Source organism: Abrus precatorius, unplaced genomic scaffold, assembly GCF_003935025.1.
Source record: "Abrus precatorius isolate BTA unplaced genomic scaffold, Abrus_2018 Scaffold9, whole genome shotgun sequence".
NCBI lineage: Eukaryota > Viridiplantae > Streptophyta > Magnoliopsida > Fabales > Fabaceae > Abrus > Abrus precatorius.
Window position 1 is genome coordinate 11,583,312 of NW_020874439.1, and position 20,165 is coordinate 11,603,476.

At 27.7% G+C, this 20,165-nt stretch overlaps 3 protein-coding genes across 3 annotated transcripts; 1 reads left to right on the forward strand and 2 right to left on the reverse strand.

Annotated features, from left to right (window-relative positions):
- Window positions 1–1,883: 1,883 nt before the first annotated feature.
- LOC113850807 lies at window positions 1,884–3,362 on the reverse strand. The gene is made up of 3 exons (XM_027481341.1): window positions 3,087–3,362; window positions 2,467–3,003; window positions 1,884–2,417 (listed from the first exon to the last, which is right to left on the reverse strand). The coding sequence occupies exons 1-3, from the start codon at window positions 3,360–3,362 to the stop codon at window positions 1,884–1,886; spliced, it is 1,347 nt and encodes a 448-aa protein (XP_027337142.1).
- A 5,714-nt stretch (window positions 3,363–9,076) lies between these two features.
- Window positions 9,077–11,187, forward strand: LOC113850139 (putative pentatricopeptide repeat-containing protein At1g12700, mitochondrial). The gene has a single exon (XM_027480525.1). The coding sequence runs from the start codon at window positions 9,176–9,178 to the stop codon at window positions 10,805–10,807; it is 1,632 nt and encodes a 543-aa protein (XP_027336326.1). The 5' UTR covers window positions 9,077–9,175; the 3' UTR covers window positions 10,808–11,187.
- A 1,645-nt stretch (window positions 11,188–12,832) lies between these two features.
- On the reverse strand, window positions 12,833–14,727 carry LOC113849366 (nucleoside diphosphate kinase 1). Its single transcript, XM_027479232.1, has 4 exons — window positions 14,549–14,727; window positions 14,045–14,093; window positions 13,711–13,942; window positions 12,833–13,215 (listed from the first exon to the last, which is right to left on the reverse strand). The coding sequence occupies exons 1-4, from the start codon at window positions 14,600–14,602 to the stop codon at window positions 13,101–13,103; spliced, it is 450 nt and encodes a 149-aa protein (XP_027335033.1). The 5' UTR covers window positions 14,603–14,727; the 3' UTR covers window positions 12,833–13,100.
- Between the last annotated feature and the right edge of the window lie 5,438 nt (window positions 14,728–20,165).

Genomic DNA, 20,165 nt, shown 5'->3' on the forward strand with positions numbered 1-20,165 from the left:
ATGAGATGTGTACTTGAATAGTTTAACTTCAACTGAGATCGTAATCAATTTTTTTCAACCAAGAGGTGATATACAAGAGGGAGTTTAATTCATTTTTAACCGAATGGAATGCTTGATAGACGAATAATGGATTCTTCTTTAAATATACTGGATTCATCTTTGAGTATGGTACTCGAAGAAGGAATTAACGTAAATGATTCAACTTTAGCTGAGTGGGGTACTCAAGAGAAAATTATTTTTAAATATCTCATCCTTAACCAAATGAAGTACTCGGGAGGGAATAAATATAAATGATTCAACCTTAACCGAGTGGGGTACTCGGGAGGGAATTATTTTTTAAATATCTCATCCTTAACCCAATGGAGTACTCGGGAGGAAATAAATGTAAATGATTCAACTTTAACCGAGTGGAGTACTCGGGAGGGAATTATTTTTAAATATTTCATCCTTAACCGAATAGAGTACTCGGGAGGGAGTAAATGTAAATGATTCAACCTTGACCGAGTGGGGTGCTTGTGAGGAATTTTAATGATATCTGAATTCTCTGTAAATGATTCATTTTTTATATTATTAATTAAATACATTTAATTTCATAAAAAAAACTACACACTCATTTACTAAGTTCTATTATTTTAGTTTTTTAATAATTTTTTTTAAAATTTGAATAATATTATTATATATTTTAATTTATAAATTTTTATTTATAATAATCTCTTTTATGTAAAATAAGAAGTTAAAAAATTTATTATAAAAATTTATATCATGCAAACAAACGAATGCACATATGTGGATATATATATATATATATATATATATATATATATATATATATCATAGGAAAGAAATATTTACAGTAATATAAATATTTATTTGATAAGATTAGTATAATATATATAATATGCATATTTTAACAAAGTTGATGACAAAAATTATTAATTTTTTTGTTATAATCAAAGTGTTAGTTATTATTTTCTATTTTATTGAATTAAACTAATAAAAAATGATAAATATATTAAATTAAATATAAATTATAACTTACAATATGTAAGATTAAATTAAATTAAATTAAATTTTAAATATAAGAACGAAAATATAACTAAGTCACAGAAAAATATAATGAATGAAAGGCTAATATATTAAAATAATTTAGATCAATTTTTTAATATTACCAATTAAATAAACTTAAATTTATAGAATTTTTTTTTCGTTAAGCAAAATATATATCATTAGATAGAGTTTAAGGGGAACTCAAAACCTATATACATAGAGGAAAAAAACTAATACTTATTCAGAAAAATAAAATTAGAAACATACTTATTTAAAGTTAAGACAGAGACAATTTCGTGGGTTCAAATATCAATCTGCTAATAAAATAGCTTCTCCCTTACTAACAAGTGATAGTCATTTCCAAGATTTCAGAATAATAGAATCTATAACTTCCTTCTCATCTAAAACACCATTGAAAAATACTATTATATTTTTATGTAATCACAAAGACCATACTGTACTTACCCAAACAATTAGTAAACACATCCCTTCTCTTTTACTGCAACCAACACCAACCCAAGAAAGCAAGTGAGTCGATAAATGTAAAGGCGAAACAAGTGAGAATCCAAGTCAACGCACTGTAAAATACCAGATTTGAGATGAAACTGAGCACGTTAAAAATAAATGAGTTGGAAGTTCTCCCAAATCATGACAGAAGCAACAAGTTATATCATCAATTTGAACACCACGATCAATTAACAAACTTTTACAAGAAAGTACATTCAACAACAATTGCTAAGAAAATGATCTGCAAAATAAGACACCACACCTGCTTTAATCTCATCAACCTCTTCAACACATCTCTACCCTATTTGAAGCGCATGTATTTTATTTCGTCACCTCCTCCCGTCAACACATAAATGAAAGAACTTTGTATTTAAATCATCCTCCTTCCCACATCGCACTCGAGCTTTTTGAGCTATGAGACTCTCTTTATTCTTCCTAATCTTCCAAATATCACCAACCAATATTTGTTGACGCTCTTTCTCCACATCGGAAAGTTCCTTTACAAAATTTTTATCATCAATTAAACTCAACTCTGTTGTCAAATCAGAAATCACCTTATCAACATTTCCAAACACCTCAACATTCCAATTTTTTAATGCAATCTTAACATTCCTCAACCTCTGGCTCGCTCTCTGGGCAGCCCATGAAAGAATAATACCTCTTTGCCACGCTTCCTCCACCACCTCCATAACTCTTTTATGAGTCAGCCAACAATTGTTAAATCGAAATGGATTCGAACCCCAGTTAACCACTTTGTGCTTTAGAATAATGGGACAATGATTAGACACATCTCTGCTCAGAACCTGAATAAAACCATCTCCCCAATAATCAATCCAGGAACCAGAAACAAGGACTCTTTCAGCCTGCTTATCATAGAAGCATCTCCCTTATCCATATAAATTTTTTACCCACAAGTGAAAGATTCACAAGCTCTATTTCCTGAATGAAAGAATTGAAGTCGTCCATTTTAGAGATACCATAGTCTCCCTGACAACCCTTCTTCTCATTCACCTGTCGCACAGCATTAAAGTTACCCAATATACACAACATAAATTTGCTAAAACCCTTTCTTGTCATGAGCAAATCATCCCATAACTTTCTCTTCTCACTTAGTCTACATGATGCATAGACATTCAACACAACACATAGGTTTCCAACAGCCAATACTTGCAAGCAAACACCTAGGAATCCAGTACCAGAAAAGGATAAAAGTATTTTACCTTCGGATGTATCCCAAAGTGAAAATATACCCCCGCTTCTGCCAATAGAGGGTAAGGCAATCCAATCAAAATCCATAGAACCCCACAAATGTGCACATAAGTTGCGATTACATGTCTCAAGTTTTGTTTCTTGAATTGCCAAAAACTCCAAACCTTCAGAGCGAACAATTTCACACACCTTCTTTTGCTTCACCTCGCTCCCCAATCCTCGAGAATTAAATGAGCCAATCTTTATTTAGAATCAAAGCGAACCCCATGTGTATTCGCAATTGTTCTGTCGTGTACCTCCATCTCAATTAATTTCTCTCGAACCTGCTCATCGTTCCCATGTACAACTATACCAACCTTCTTGCCAATGTCTATTAACCTCGACGCCACTACCTCATCATCACAAACTGCAGTAGCCAATTGCTCCCCCACCTCCATTATGGGATCGGAAGGATGCGATTTATAGGAACTCTCGAAAGTATTAGCTAAAATTTCATCAGCTACCTGGGGGTCTATGAAAACCGCGCTCTTATGTCTGTTTCCTCCTTCATCACCTCGACTACCTTTCACAGAACGTGCCCTCCGAAGGGATTCTCGCATATTCACTCTCTCTTTTTCAATCCAAGTTTTAGATTGAAAGTGGCCTACTTGTGCTGTCCCAATTGTTTCCTTACTCTTTGATTCTAGATTCTTCCAAATCAATGCGTCTAATCCAAATGGGTCTGATAGATTCAACCCATTTCTACCCACCTTTTACAACGGACAAGGCCATGCTATTAGGCCTCCCCTCTCCATATTTTCTGAAGGCTCATTCACAGCATCACAAATAATCACTGCTGGACCCGTATCATCTGCACCACTAGCCCCCAAACCCTCATCCACCAAACACCCTCTTATTGATACTGACACTTCACTTCTAATCACAGAATCAACCAAACAATCCTTACCTTCAATATCACCGTGCAACACACTCTCCTCACTCGAATAGTTATCCAAGGCTTCCAACTCCATTGAACCAACCTCAGTAAGTCATTGTCGTCCTCAGAAGAGTTAGCCACGCCTTCCTCTAAACATCACAGGCATGCTTTTCAAGCATGACTATTGAGTAAAAATGATCATTGACTTTCACTGTAATGTTTTGCTTGATAAGCTCAGTAATGGTAGTACCTAATTGTATCCTCCCATAATCCAATCGTCGCCTTTCTGCCGTGACTTTGCCTATCTGAATAAAATCACCAAGCAAAAAAAACTAACTTACAAAAGAATAATTCACCCCAAGCATGCAAAGGGACCCCATAACAACGTACCTGAGTCATCCTCCGCACAGCTACCGTACTTGGGTGTCACTCTTGTAGATCATAGAACCATTTCTCCCACCACAATTTGTTGAGCGATACTGTATCCTCTAAATTTACCATCGCATCAAATTCCACCAACACCATGTCATCACCCATGGCCGTGAGATTAATATCTAACATACCTTCCCGCAGGAGAACCCCTCGCATACTTTTCAAATTATGTTTTCTATGAAGCCGTCCAACCATAGCCCCTCTACATTCCTCAATCCGCCCTTCATCTAGACGAAGTGCTTTAAGCTTGTCCGCATACCTGATGTCTTTGTAGCCCTAATGACAAAGGAGTGTCTCGTTTCATCGCCCTCCGCAGACACCATCGAACCCACAATTTTCTCCCTTACATGCCTCGTTAAGTTGATAGACAAGCGCATCCTTCCAGACTCTTGGCATCCGCCACATCCACAAAGCACACAAAACCAAAGCGACGTCCTAATTTGTCATGCTTTTGTGGTATGAAAATATCAACCACCTTCCCCACCGTTGAAACACCCGCCACAAGGCTGAAACACCAGTAACAAGTGGAAAATTTGTAGAAAGTAAGACGTGAAATTATTGAGAACTTTTCCAAGATACCCACCAAATTTACCCCCTCCTCTAGACTTCCGTTCCACCATTGAATTCTTCAGCTTTCCTCCCGAAATTAATGTTGTTGTCTTTAATCAAATCTGTGTTGCAGATCGTTGAATTTCAATCCCGTATGCCGATCAATTACGAGACACCAAATCGATGATGTTTCACCTCATGCCTCTGCCACTACCGTTGTGCGTGAGAAACCAATGAGATCGAGAGTGTCAATAGATGATGATTGGGCAAAGGAGATGGGTTCAAAAAGCAGCGCACTGGGTTTACCTTATGAAGCGTTAAATAACCCACATATGTTAGTACCTATAATCCTTCTACCTTAACAGATAGACGAAGTTGAAAACGACGAATTCCCTTGACAAAAAGAAATTTCGATCATGAATTAACAACCCCTCATTTTATTAATTTCTTTTATTTTACCTTTTTCAATGGTAATTTTTTTATTTTGAATAATATTATTATATATTTTAATTTTTCAAATTTATTTATAATAATCTATTTTATATAAATAAAAATTTAAAAAATTTATTATAAAAATATATATATTACTCAAATAAATAAATGCACATATGAGGATATATATAAGTATATATATTACAGGAAAAAATATTTAAAAATATAAATATTTTTTTAATAAAATTAGCATAATATATATTTTAATAAAGTTGATAATAAAAATTGTTAATTTTTTTGTTATAATTAAAGTGTTATTTATTGTCTTCTATTTTATTGAATTAAACTAATAAAAAATGATAAATATATTAAATTTTAATATAAATTATAACTTACAATGTGTAAGATTTTATTTTATTTTAAATACAAGAACAAAAATCTAATTAAATCACATAGAAAGTATGATTAATGACATATTAATATATTATAATAATTTAGATCATTTTTTGATAATATAAATAAATAAACTTAATTTTATGAAAAAATTTACACACTCATTTTTTAAAGTTATGTTATTTTACTTTTTAAGTTGACAGATTTTTTAAAAAGTAAAAAAATTTATATCACTGAACAAATAAATTCATTTATATATATATATATAAATTATTTACATTAATAGAAATATTTATTTAATAAAATTATAATAGTATATATTTTTTAATAAAATTGATGAAAAAAATTATTAATTTTGTTATTATAATCAAAGTGTTATTTATTATCTTCTATTTTATTGAATTAAATCAAAAAAATAATAAATATATTAAATTTAAATATAAATTATAACTTACAATGTGTAAGATTTTATTTTATTTTAAATACAAGAACAAAAATCTAATTAAATCACATAGAAAGTATGATTAATGACATATTAATATATTATAATAATTTAGATCATTTTTTGATAATATAAATAAATAAACTTAATTTTATGAAAAAATTTACACACTCATTTTTTAAAGTTATGTTATTTTACTTTTTAAGTTGACAGATTTTTTAAAAAGTAAAAAAATTTATATCACTGAACAAATAAATTCATTTATATATATATATATATAAATTATTTACATTAATAGAAATATTTATTTAATAAAAGTATAATAGTATATATTTTTTAATAAAATTGATGACAAAAATTATTAATTTTGTTATTATAATCAAAGTGTTATTTATTATCTTCTATTTTATTGAATTAAATCAAAAAAATAATAAATATATTAAATTTAAATATAAATTATAACTTACAATGTGTAAGATTTTATTTTATTTTAAATACAAAAACAAAAATCTAACTAAATAACATAAAAAATATGATTAACGACACATTAATATATTAAAATAGTTTATATTATTTTTTAATATTACGAAGACTTAATTTTATGAAAAAATTTACACACTCATTTTTTAAGTTTTATTATTTTACTTTTTCAGTTTGATAGATTTTTTAAAAATTAAAAAAAATTATTATAAAATTTTATATCATTGAACAAACAAATATATATATATATATATATATATATATATATATATATCACAGGAAAGAAATATTTATATTAATATAAATATCTATTAAATAAAATTAGCATAATATATATATTTTTTAATAAAATTGATGAAATTTTTTTTTAATTTTTTATTATAATTAAAGTTTTATTTATTATTTTTTATTTTTTTAAATTAAACCTAAAAATGATAAATAGATTAAATTGAAATATAAATTATAACTTATAATGTGTAAGATTTTATTTTATTTTAAATACAAGAACGAAAATCTAACTAAATTACGTAAAAAATATAATTAACGATAGGTTAATATATTAAAATAATTTAGATTAATTTTTTAATATTACTAATTAAATAAACTTAATTTTATGAAAAAAATTGATACACTTATTTTTTTAAGTTTTATTATTTTACTTTTTTAATGGAAAAATTTTTTAGGAAGTGAAAAAATGTATTATAAAAATTTGTATCATTAAACAAACAAATGCATATACGAAGATATATATATATATATATATTACTAGAAGGAAATATTTACATTAATATAAATATTTATTTGATAAAATTCATATAATATGTATATTTAATAATGTTGATGATAAAAATTGAATAGTTTATGTGATAAATATATATAAATTTAATTATTGAATAGTTTAAATTTATTATATAATTTTTAATAATTAAAAATTAAAAATTTAATATTATAAATTATTTCATGTATTACATGAAGCTAAACACTTTTATATATATATATATATATATATATATATATATATATATATATATATCCTTCTTTTATTTTAAACTCTACCGTATTTTTTTTTATCATGATAAAAAAAAAAAATTGTTGTCAATTTTTTTTTATAAGTTAATAACATAGTATATTGAGATTTTTGCTTGTATATTTTTAAAATAAAGGAACTAATTTTTTTTACATAATACACAAGAAAAACAACTTGTTATAATAGATTATAAAAATTTTAAAATTACTTTTGTGTCATTTGAATAATTTAATGAAAATATAATGTAAAATAAATATATAAATTTTTAAAATTATTGTAATTTAACACATTAATATATAATTTTTTAAAATTACAATAGTTTTAGAATTAATGCATTGTAGAGATTTCATTGAGATTATATTATCATCCAAAAAATTAAGAATATATAAAATTTAAATCATTATCAACCACAGAACTTAATTCTAATATCCTTGAAATCAGAGAAAAAAAATTAATTATAGCTAAGTCAATTTTCTTTTAGTGCTTAACATATATAATACTAAGCATGATTAAATTTTTAATACTTTAATAAGAAAAATAGGAATATAAGGAAGGAAAAAATAACAAATGATATAAAACATTTTAATACAAAAGACCTTGCGATTTTATTTAGAGTTTTTAAAAATATTTTATATTCTTTATAATATTTATATTTTATTAATTTATAAAAATATTTTTAATTAATAAATTGTAAATAACTACGATAGATACAATTGATATAAATTTAGATATCTATCATGTGCATTAAAAAAATACATAAAAAAGTTAAAAATAATAAGCAATAATTATTTAAATATTATTATTATTATTTTCCTTTTTGTGTTTAATTTATTCTAATCTAAAAAAAATTGACAAAATCTTATACATACACACACACATATATATATATATATATATATATATATATATATTCGTGATTCTTTTCTTCTCACCGACATTTTCAAAGTTAATAAAATAAACTACAAAAAATATTAATTTTTTAATAAAAAATTTATGTACTATTTTTTATGCCATTAAATAAAGTTAACATAATATAATTATTGGTTTGTTTTGTTATTTTTAATATGATTATAGTTTTAGATACTATTTTTAGTAAAAAAAATATAATATGAAGTATTTTTTTTATTATCAATTTCTTTTGTACAAGTTAATAACACATGATGTATGATTTTTGCATGAATATTTTTTTTAAAGAACTAATTTTTTTCACATTATACACAAAAAATGACTTATTATAATATAGATAATAAATATTTTAAAAAATACTTTTGAGTCATTTAAATAATCTAATGAAACTATAATATAAATTTAATATTTTAAGTGCATAAGTATTATAAATATCTATGTTATAATATTTTTTTATTACATAAATATAAATTTATGTGAAATTTATTTTTACAAGACACTTGTAGACACAAATCATATTCAAATATAAATCATTGTAATTTTTCATATTAATATATAAATTTAAAATAAAAATAATTTTAGAATTTAATTATTATAGAATCTTCAAAGAGATTATATCATAAAAAAATTAGATAACCTATACATAAATCAAAGTTATTAAGTATAGAATATAAGATAAGTGGTCATTATTTAAAATATCAATTTAATCTAAGAAAAACAAGAAACCTACGCACAGTACAGTACGTATTCTTTCATCAATCACTCCAAAACCAAACCCCAAAACATCTCCTCGAAACCCTAAGGAGGGGGAGACAATCACACTTTGATATTCCGAATGTCATTGTCAAGGTTAAGCTCTTCTCTCCGTCTTCCCAAGTTTCCTCCTTTTCTTCTCTGCTTTCCTTCTTCCTCACTCCAAACCCGATTCATTCACAATGTGGATGTTGATGAAGCTGTTGCCTCGTTCAATAGCATGCTCAATACGCCTCCTTCCCCATCCATCAGGCAATTTAACAAGATTCTGGGGTCTCTTGTCAAGACTAAGCAATTCCACACTGCCATTTCCCTTTTTCAACGATTGGGATTCAATGGAATAGAGCCAGACATTTTCACTTTTAACATTCACATCAATTGTTTATGCCAACTGCGTCATATGACCTTAGCTTTTTCGGTATTGGCCAAGATCTTTAGATTGGGTCATCAGCCGGATACCATAACCTTCACTACACTCATGAATGGTATGTGTCTCAATGGCAACATTAGAAGAGCACTGCATTTTCACGACAAGATGGTAGCTCGAGGATTTCAAATGAATCAAGTTAGTTACGGGACGCTGATCAATGGATTATGTAAAATGGGAGAAACAAAAGCTGCCATTCAGTTGCTTAGAATGATTGAAGCGAGATCGATTCAGCCTAATGTGGTAATTTATAGTACAATCATTGATAGCTTATGTAAAGATGAACTTTTGACCGAGGCATGTGATTTTTTTTCAGAAATGGTTGTCAAGAAAATTTATCCCAACTTTGTCACTTATAATAGTCTAATGCACGGCTTTTGTCTTTTGGGTCAAGTAAAGAAAGCAGTTGGTTTGTTCAATGAAATGTTATTGAAAAGAATCAACCCAGATGTTTATAACTGCAACATATTGGTTGATGCACTGTGCAAGAAAGGAAAGGTGAGAGAAGCTAAGAATGTGTTAGCTGTGATGATAAAAGATGGTGTGAAACCTGATGTTGTTATGAATAATACTTTGATGAATGGCTATTGCTTAGTTAATGAAGTAAAGAATGCCAAATGTGTATTTAACAACATGATCCGAACTGGAGTAACCCCTAGTCTACTTAGCTATAACATACTGATTAATGGATTATGCAAGATTAAAATGGTGGACGAAGCCATGCTTCTCTTTGAAGACATGCATTGCAACTGTATGGTTCCAGATACAGTAACTTACACTTCTCTTATTGATGGTCTGTGCAAATCAGGGAGATTTTCTTATGTTTGGGAGCTTATCGATGAGATGAATGACAGGGGTCAACGTGCTGATATAATTACCTACAATTCGGTAATAGACGCATTATTCAAAAACCATCATCTGGATCATGCAATAGCATTGTTCAATAAAGTCATAGACAAAGGCATTCGTCCAAATGCATATACATACACAATACTTGTTAATGGACTATGCAAAGGCGGAAGACTTAAAGATGCACAGGAGGTTTTTCAGAATTTACTGAACATTGGCTATCCTCTGGATGCCCCGGCATATAATGCTATGATCAATGGGCTTTGCAAAGAGGGCATGGTTGATGAAGCATTGTCCTTGCAGTCAAAAATGGAAGACAATGGTTGCAGTCCCAATGCTGTAACTTTTGAAATAATTATCTGTGCTCTTTTTGAAAGTGATGAGAATGATACAGCCGAGAAGCTTCTTTATGAAATGGTTGCTAGAGGCTTATTGTGAGATTAAAACTAATGCTTTCCACCTATACTTATTATGGAACATTTCCTCAAGAATCTTAACTGGCATGTGGCTCAAAACCGTGAGAAATCCAGATGTCAAACTTGTGAAGGAATAAGCATATCCAGTTTCCTTTTTGATTATTCAGTAGTGCTGTTACTTATTCTTTAAATGTAAAGACAGCATACAATTTGTAAATTTTATTAGTCTTGTTGCTAGCCTGCCCAAGTCATAAATGACAGTTTTGAGGAGTATATGACAGTTCTAGATTTGCCATTCTTGTTTCTCCTGATTTGATACTTGCATTTGTTACAGAACATGAACTTATAATCGATGGATGTCACACTTTTTGTTGCATTCTAAAATAATATAATGGAGCATCGTTTGGCCTTCTGCATGTGTTTCTTTCAAGCTTTTTATTGATTTTATCTATTTTTTGCTCTTTTCTGAAATTTTATTTTATGATTTAACTTATTTTATCAATTTGTAAAATCGTCACTTTTTATAATAAAATCAAGAGAAACACAAGTTTCAGATATAACAATTTCTAATAACAAAATGGTTAAAAGTCTATCAATAAAGTGACAAAATAATTATTTATCAATAATTTACTATTCTAATTCAAAACTTTTCAAATGGTAAAAATATGATATGTATATAAGTGATATTATTTTATTCTATTTTTAAATTATTAATAAATATATTTTCTTGTTTAAGCCAACTATTATGGGTGATAGATAGAAAAATAAATAAGTAAAAATGAGATGAGAAGTTAGTGAGTAAAACAAGAATGTCTAAGGACAATATCAAATTTAAAAGAATAAAAGGAAAAAAAAGTGAGAGCGGTATCACTCATGTTTTCTTTTCTTTTATTGCTTACTGCGTAATTGAGATTCGATTCTATCTTATTAACGCGTGAATCAAATATCTAATTTGATTTTTATTTATACAAATTTTTAGTTTAAAACTTAAGGGAGTTTAAATATGTAATTCAAATTTTTTTAATAAAATTAAACCTTTTTTATTTCTTTTTTAATAAATGCTAAGATAGTTATATATGGAGGATAGTTGGCTGCTTACCACTCCCTCTTCGTCTCCAAATGATTTCTCTCTCCATCCCCAAATGTGGTTTTATCATACATGTCGTTGGTAGTTACAAGTTTTGTTTAATGACATTCATAACCATCTCGTACGGAGTAAAAAGTTCTGTCTTTAGCGATTTGAAATCTGACGAGTCTCATTTGTAGAACACAAACTCATTTCTTATTTAATAGAACATCCATATTTGTTCTAATCAACCATATTTTTGGAGCAGGAGTGCCTACATTGAAATGGGTGTACCTCATCCAATAATTAGTGTTGGTGATTTCTATGTTTGTGCCATTTGATATGAATCACATTTATATAGCTTCTTTGCCTAGAATGTTTGATAGGAGATAGAAAGAGAAATCATTTGGGAAAGGAGTTAGAATAGCAACGCATGTTTTATGAATAAGGTTGAGTTGCAGACTTAAATTCGTTTAAACAAATGTTTTAAGCAAAAAAATAGTATGAACATATTTTTAAATCCTTAATAGTATTAAAACAATTTAATAAAAAAATTAAAATGACACTTCAAATCTTAAAAACTTAAGTAACAATTTACTAAATTAGGACATATCATAGCTAAGTCGTATATGGCACAATAATGTTGAAAAAAACTCAAAATCTCAAACGTGATAACACAAAAAACAATAGCTACTGATTCAAAAATTTTAACATGTTCTGCAAACAGTATTTTTTAACTTCATATTTCGAGAAGTCCAATCAACAACTTAACTTTACGCGATTAGGTTTTCTAGTGTATTAAAGTGATTAAAATTATAAAATAAAGGGCATTTATATTATTAATACATTTGTATATTAGCTAAATAATCAGTTAAATTGAAATTAGTCTATGTGACACCTCTTATAATCCCCATGCGTAAAAAAGATACTCTGCCGTCTCAAAGTCTTATTCTAAAATCGATATTAGAAAAGGTATAGAAGAATTGTTATAAGAATGGGAGGTTATAATTTATCTGGATTCTCATCAATGGCTCATAAGCAAAAGCATTATCGAACAATTAAGCAAAGCAAAACTAGTTTGGGATTTGATTTATGAGACTGAACAAGTTTGAACAGAAAGATTAAGTAAACTTGACATGCAAACCACAGTACCAAACGCTAATTAAGGTCCAGCAAATGGACTAACACAACGAGTAGAGACTATTGATGAACCTAAGGCAACTTGATGATGAACCCGAAGAACTTGTCTTTACTCATAGATCCAAGAGTGTTGGCTGCTTCGCCAGGTAACAGGGCCCTCAGGGAACCACAATGCAATTTCCTTGTTGGCACTTTCTACAGAATCACTTCCATGGATAACATTCCTACAAAAAGAGCACCTTCTTTACATGCCATACCAAAAGCTTTACCACCAAGTTCATTACAAAAGTTCAAAGTTCCCTTCATAATTTAAAATTTTCCACACATTGGAAAGTAAAGATATCTTCAACAATTTTGATTTTGATCAATATAATAATGATACTTAACAAGGATTTATAGAATCATCATCTTTGATTTTGATTTTCTCACTAGTGATATCATCTCCTTTAATTGAAGATATTGTGAACATGTTGCAATATTAACGAGATATGAATGAAAATAAAGATTGAGGGCACTCTAGTCTCTAAAATACAGGGGGTTCGTGGGAAAAAATACAAATACACATGTTGAGAACCATATAACAATAATAATCCTAAGATTCCCATATTTCAGATGGAAATAAGAATGGAACATGTTCATATTTATCAATCTAAAAAAAATTATTTCAAAACAAAACTTGCTTGAAAAAAGAGATTGTGGTAATGGAAACAAGCTTGTACCTTCCAATGTCAATAGCAAAATCACCACGAATAGTTCCAGGCTCAGATTGAGCTGGGTTTGTGGCTCCAATAATCTTTCGGCCAGTGGTGACAACATTCTTACCCTCCCAAACCATGGCAACAACAGGGCCAGAGATTATGTATTCCACCAATCCATTAAAGAAAGGCTTTGCAGACAAGTCAGCATAGTGCTTCTCCGCAAAAGGACGATCCACAGTAATCAGTTTCAGACCTGAAAACAAACATTTAGAACAATTTCAAAATTAATTGGCTAAAAGATACCACTCTCAAACCACGAAATCTACTAGTCTTTAAAGAAATGATTAGGTATTACCTTTCAAGTAGAAACCCTTCTTCTCAAATCTGCTAATAATCTCACCAATCTGAAACATAAACATTGTTTTCCATCAAATATTACTAAACCTTCAGAATATCATAACACATACAAAATCCTTCAAATTCAAAACATCTACACAAACAGCCATAGCCAAAATCAAATTCCATACTCAGAAACACTCACACATAAAACAGTCATCGACCCATTTCCCGAATAGCCATAATTAGCAACCCCACCTCTTCAAAACACAAAATTTCCTCAAAACCAGTTCAGATTAAACAAAAAAAAAAATCATTAAACCCATAAAACCACCCATATATATATATATATATATATATATATATATATATATATATATAAAGCTCGAAAATTTCCACAAAAAAACGCCAGATACTGATAATTATCACGAAATTTAGCAAAAACCCCAGTTATGCACAAACAAAGCACTATTTAACGAATAATAGAGGGAAAAAAAGGGTTTTGAAAAAGAAGTAAACACACGAGGCCTCTTTGAACACCATCAGGCTTGATCATGATGAAGGTTTGTTCGGCCATGTTGCTCTCTCTCTTGATGTTCGACTTCAGTGAATGTGTGAGCGAGAGAGCGTATGGTATACAGTACAAGTGTGAGAGAAAAGGGGGATTTATATACGTCTGAAGATGACGTTCAAACCCTAACCCTAATTTCATAAACGAATATTCTGCCGATTACGGTGGGAACCATTTATTATCTATGCCAATTTTTTACTTTTTAAATTAATAAATTAAAATTTATTAAAAGATATTATAGTTAATATAATTAATATATTAAATTTTATAATTTTTAATAAAAAATATTGTAATAGTATTTCTATTATATTTTTTATGCACTTATTTAAAAAAAAAAATTAACCGGTAACGTATTTTTTAAAATTTTTAATGCCTACATATTCTATTCTCATTATCTCTTTTTAATTGAAAGATATAATTGGTAAGCATCAAAATTTAGAATATGTGAAAAATTATTTTGAAAATTTGAGTGATTTTTTAAAAATTTTCAGAAATCTATTTTGATAAAAAAAATTAAAAGATTTATATAAAAAAGAAATCACACTCAGCCTTTATTTGTAAATTAATAAGTAAAATTTATTTGAAGTATAATTAAACTTATTTTATTTTCTATTTAATATAAATAAAATTACATTTCAAAGTAAAAAAGAAGAAGTAATCTTATTTAAATTTTAATTTATATAATGTATTTTAAAAAATTTCTTTAACTAAATAAACCCTGTTATAAGTTTACTTTTATGTTAAAATAACTTACGATTAAAATCTTAAGATAATATAACAAAAAAAATATTTTCAAATAAATTTAAGAAAATAGAATTGTTAAAACAATATTTTTATGTAAACTGTGTACATTAAATTTTATAAAAACTAAATGACAATCAAAATTAAATTAGTTTTCATTTTTATATTTTAAAAGTAAATAAATAATAAAAACCAAGTTTTTTATTAAATAATTATTTTAAAAGTATATAATCTATTAGTTTATGTGTATATATATCAATAAAATGTAAAATAATTTTAAATTAATATTAAATTTTGCAAACATGTATATAGAAAAACATTGACGACTTGATTTATATGTATAACTAAAGCAAACTCTAAAATAATATTTGTTAATAAATAAAATAAAAAATTATTAAAATTATATAATTTTATTTGAATTAAACTCTTTGAATATTTTATGATTAAAAATTTCTTATATAATTAATTTAATTTTACATTAACTTTTAATTTAGATTTTTGGAATTTTTAAAAACTACCATTATTATATTTAAGAAATGTAGTAAGCAATTAATGTTTATGATAAATGGTATCTTGGATTTAATCTCGAGATTCATGTGTGTGAAAATAATTATTAAAAAACCCTACTTTAATATTTACGAAATATTACGAAAATAGCTAATAATTTTCATATTTTTTTATTTTGTAACAAATTTATTAATATAACTTATTAAAATAAATTCTTTACAATTTATTGTAAGATGTTCTAAGATAAAATTTATAAGATAAATTCTTCTATAAAAGAGTTTATTAAATAATTAATTAACGAAGTATACTTTTTAAAAAAATTTAATATTTTTAACTATTAGATTATATATATTTATTTTAAAATAAAATACCTATTCACGGCTACTAACTAATTATTTATTATTTCTCATAAAAAATACCAATATTCCTTAAATATAGAATTGTGGTTACAAATTAAAGAATTATAAAGACAGATAACCCACTAATTTTGCAAAAAAATAAATTATTTTCAGTTAAAAGTTTTATTAATTCTTACAACTTTCGGTGATCCAACTGCCCAAACGATTCTTCGATGCATTAAAACTACTCCAATTGGCGTTCCAACGAATCTTCTTAAATTGTTTTTAAAACATTACCATTATTGTCTAACACAAGAGTGTCTTAGTGAGAAAGATGCATTAATTATTATATATAAAATTGGTGGTCTTTTAATAATAATTATTATTATTAACGTAAAAAAAACTATCTATTATAAATTAATTAAAAATTATTTTAAACCACTAACCACTTGAAAGAGGTTATTATAACTTAATCTGTAATTTTGAATTCAATTTTTAATAAACATAAATACTCATAATTTATTTTAAAATTTAGAAATTATTTTAAATATTATTTTTAATTTAATTGTTATAAATTTAATCAATTTTAATTATATAATAACTTATAATTAAATGATAATATAAAGAACACTTACATTATCGATGTATTTTAGTTAAATTTTAAAATATTTGTATTTTTATCTCGTTATGCATTGTAACTTATAAGTCTACAAACAGGGAAATAGAAGATTTATCTTTCTCTATATATAAACAAATTATTACAATCAATATAAGATTATAATTTTTTGTATGTTTCAAATCATATTTTAAATAAAATTGTATATTTTGAAATAGTATAACTAACTTTATGAAATTTTGAATTACTTTCAGTTAGATTTTTTACCTAATTTTTGCTAACATTTTATTAAAATCAATAATCGATTAAAAATTTTAATTAGTTCAAAAAATTCATGAACAATTTAACTTTTCAAATATATACTTACAAACTTTTTGGACATAAAAAATCACTAAAATAAAAAAAAAATATTTAAGATATGTAGAAGGATAGTGTGATACTTGAAAGTTTTGTAATAATTTAGTATTAATAGAGTTTATTATCTTTTTGAAATTTTATTTGTGTTATTATTTCATTACTCCAACAAGTAGTACTAGAGTTACGATTGGGGTTCAAGAAAATGAAATATTGAAATATCAACAAAAATCATACTATCCAAGCGGAAACCGACCATGTCAATTACCACATAAGCAAGAGGCCAACAAAACTTATCGCCACGTGTTATCCTATCACCTTATTAGCATATTTTAAATATTATTATTATTATTATTATTACTACTACTATTATTATTATTATATTTGTCTCAAATTTTGTTAAATTTAGCTTTAGTAATTTTTTTCTTGCAATAAAGAATAGGCAATTTGTTTAGTGTCATGATTAAACTCATTGCTAACTACAAAAGATTACTATAATTCTATAAGAACCTCAATCCTAATAAAGATGTAGAACAGAAGAAGATAAATAGAAAAACAATTAACTTGATTTGACAATGGATCAATTATAGTATCTTTCATCAAGTGTCTTAAGAAACCAATGCTTACATCCTTTGGAAGAAGTTAGAGGATATGTATCAATCTAAGCCAACACGAAACACAGCCTTTCTTATAAGAAAGTTGGTAAATATGAAATTGTGAAGTGGAACTTCCATAGCAAAACACACTAGTAAATTTCATAATCTAGTAAACCAAATGTCTACAGTGGAGCTAAATCTTGATGATGAAGTACAACCTCTCTTACTTTTTAATTCTCTTTCTAATAATTGGCAAACTCTAGTTTTTACCCTCAGCAATTCAACTTCTGGTGAAAAACTCATTATGGCTGCGATGAATAATGCTTTGTTCAATAAGGAAGCTAGATGGAAGGACAATGGCATAAACAACAAGAAAGCTTTTGTTACAGAAGATAAGGGAGAAATCAAAGTAGATAACAAGGTAGGAGCAAAAGTAGGAGTAAGTCAACAGATAGAATGGCAGAAACTAAGGTACTACCATTGTGGGATGAAAGATCATTTCAGTAGAGATTGTAGAAGGTTACAAAGGGAGCAAGACCCAAAGAGCTCCTAAGTAAAGAAGGATGGAGAAACACAAGTAACAATCGTTGAAGAGATGGGTTGTATACGTCATTTAAGAAAAGTTATACATTGCAGAATCAAGTGGAGAAATTGAGTAGACAATTGATATTGTAACTTCTTGTCATGCTACTCCTCAAATTCATATGAGGCTGGTGATTTTGGCACTGTGAAGATGAAAAACACTAGTGTTGCTTAGATTGTGGATATTGGTAACTTTCAAATAGTAACACGTTGGCTGCAAAGTTACTTTAAAAGATGTTCAACATGTGCCAGATCTTCGATTGAATCAATTTTTAATACAAAATCTTGATCAACAAGGCTTCAAAAATCGCTTCCACGATAACACATGGAAAATGTTGAAAGGAGTTATAATTTTTGTTGACAGACAACTTTGTGATAACTTATACAAAACTCAAGTAAAGATCAACTTAGAAAGCATAAATATAGTGGAGCAAGAGTCTCTAGATCTGTGGCACCAAAGACTTAGTTATATAAGTAAGAAAGGTTTGTCAACCTTGATGAAGAAAAAGTTGATTACTATTAAGGATACAATGAGTCATCCATGTAATCATTGTTTGTACGGTAAACAATGAAAAATTTGTTTTAACTTCTCATAAGTACGAATATTAGAGTTACTAAGTCTAGTTTACTCTAAACTATGTGGTCTTTTGGAGGTAGAATTATTAGGTCGTAACAAATATTTTCTAACATTTATTGATAATGCTTCTAGAAAGGTCTCAATGTATTTTTTTAAGAACCAAGAATTAGGTACTAGAAATTTTCAAGCAGTTTCATGTCATGGTAGAATGTGAGATAGGAAACAAGTTAAAGTGTTTTTGTGTAGAGAATGGAGGAAAGTATACATCTAGGGAGCAATGTTTATTGTAAGAAATATGACATTCGGCATGAGAAGACATTACCACGTATACCTCAACACAATGATGTAGCGAAAAGGTTGAATCGAATCATTATAAAGAGATCAAGAAACATGCTTAGTATGGTGAAGTTGGTCAAGACATTTTGAGGATAAGTTGTTTGCATTGCCTCTTACTTATTAATTAGATCACCCTCTACACCTTTGAATTTTGAGATTCTAAAGAAGGTATGGTTTGACAAAGACCCATTATACTCACATTTGAAAGTGTTTTAGTGTTTGACATTTGTATATGTATTCAAAGAACAAAGACAAAAGCTTGATGCAAGAACCAAACCATGTATTTGTGTTGGTTATGGAGATGAAGAGTTTGGATATAGATTATAGGACCCAAAAGAGAGGAAGGTGTTCAGAAGTAGAGATGTGATATTATGAGAGAATAAGACATATGAAGACCTAGAAAAACCTATGATGACTAAAGGTCTAATTATTAAAGATATTATTCCAAAACCAGCACCCATTATCATAAAGAATGCAAAGGTGCGTAAGGACATGCCTAAAAGCTCATAAGAATATGTAGAGGAGGTTATTGAGCCAAAGGAGCTGCAACAATAAGAAGAAGAAGGACTAGAAATTAAGTGTCACCATAACCAAATGACCCTCAGTTATAAAGGTCAAGTAGAAGCAAGATCCCATCGAAAAAGTATCCATATTCACAATATATTCTTCTCACTAAAGTGGGCGTTAAAAGGATTCAAAGAAGTATTATCTCATCCAAACAAGGAGAAATGACTATGAGTTATGCAGAATGAGATGAATTTTTTAAAGGAAAGAAGGTGCTAAGGAATACATAGATGTTTAAGATAAAAAAAGATAGCAATGGAAAAGTCATGAAGCACAAGGTGCAGCCGATGGTTAAAAGATTCCTCTCGAAGAGAGGAATTGATTTTGATGAAATCTTCTCACCTATGGTAAATATGGC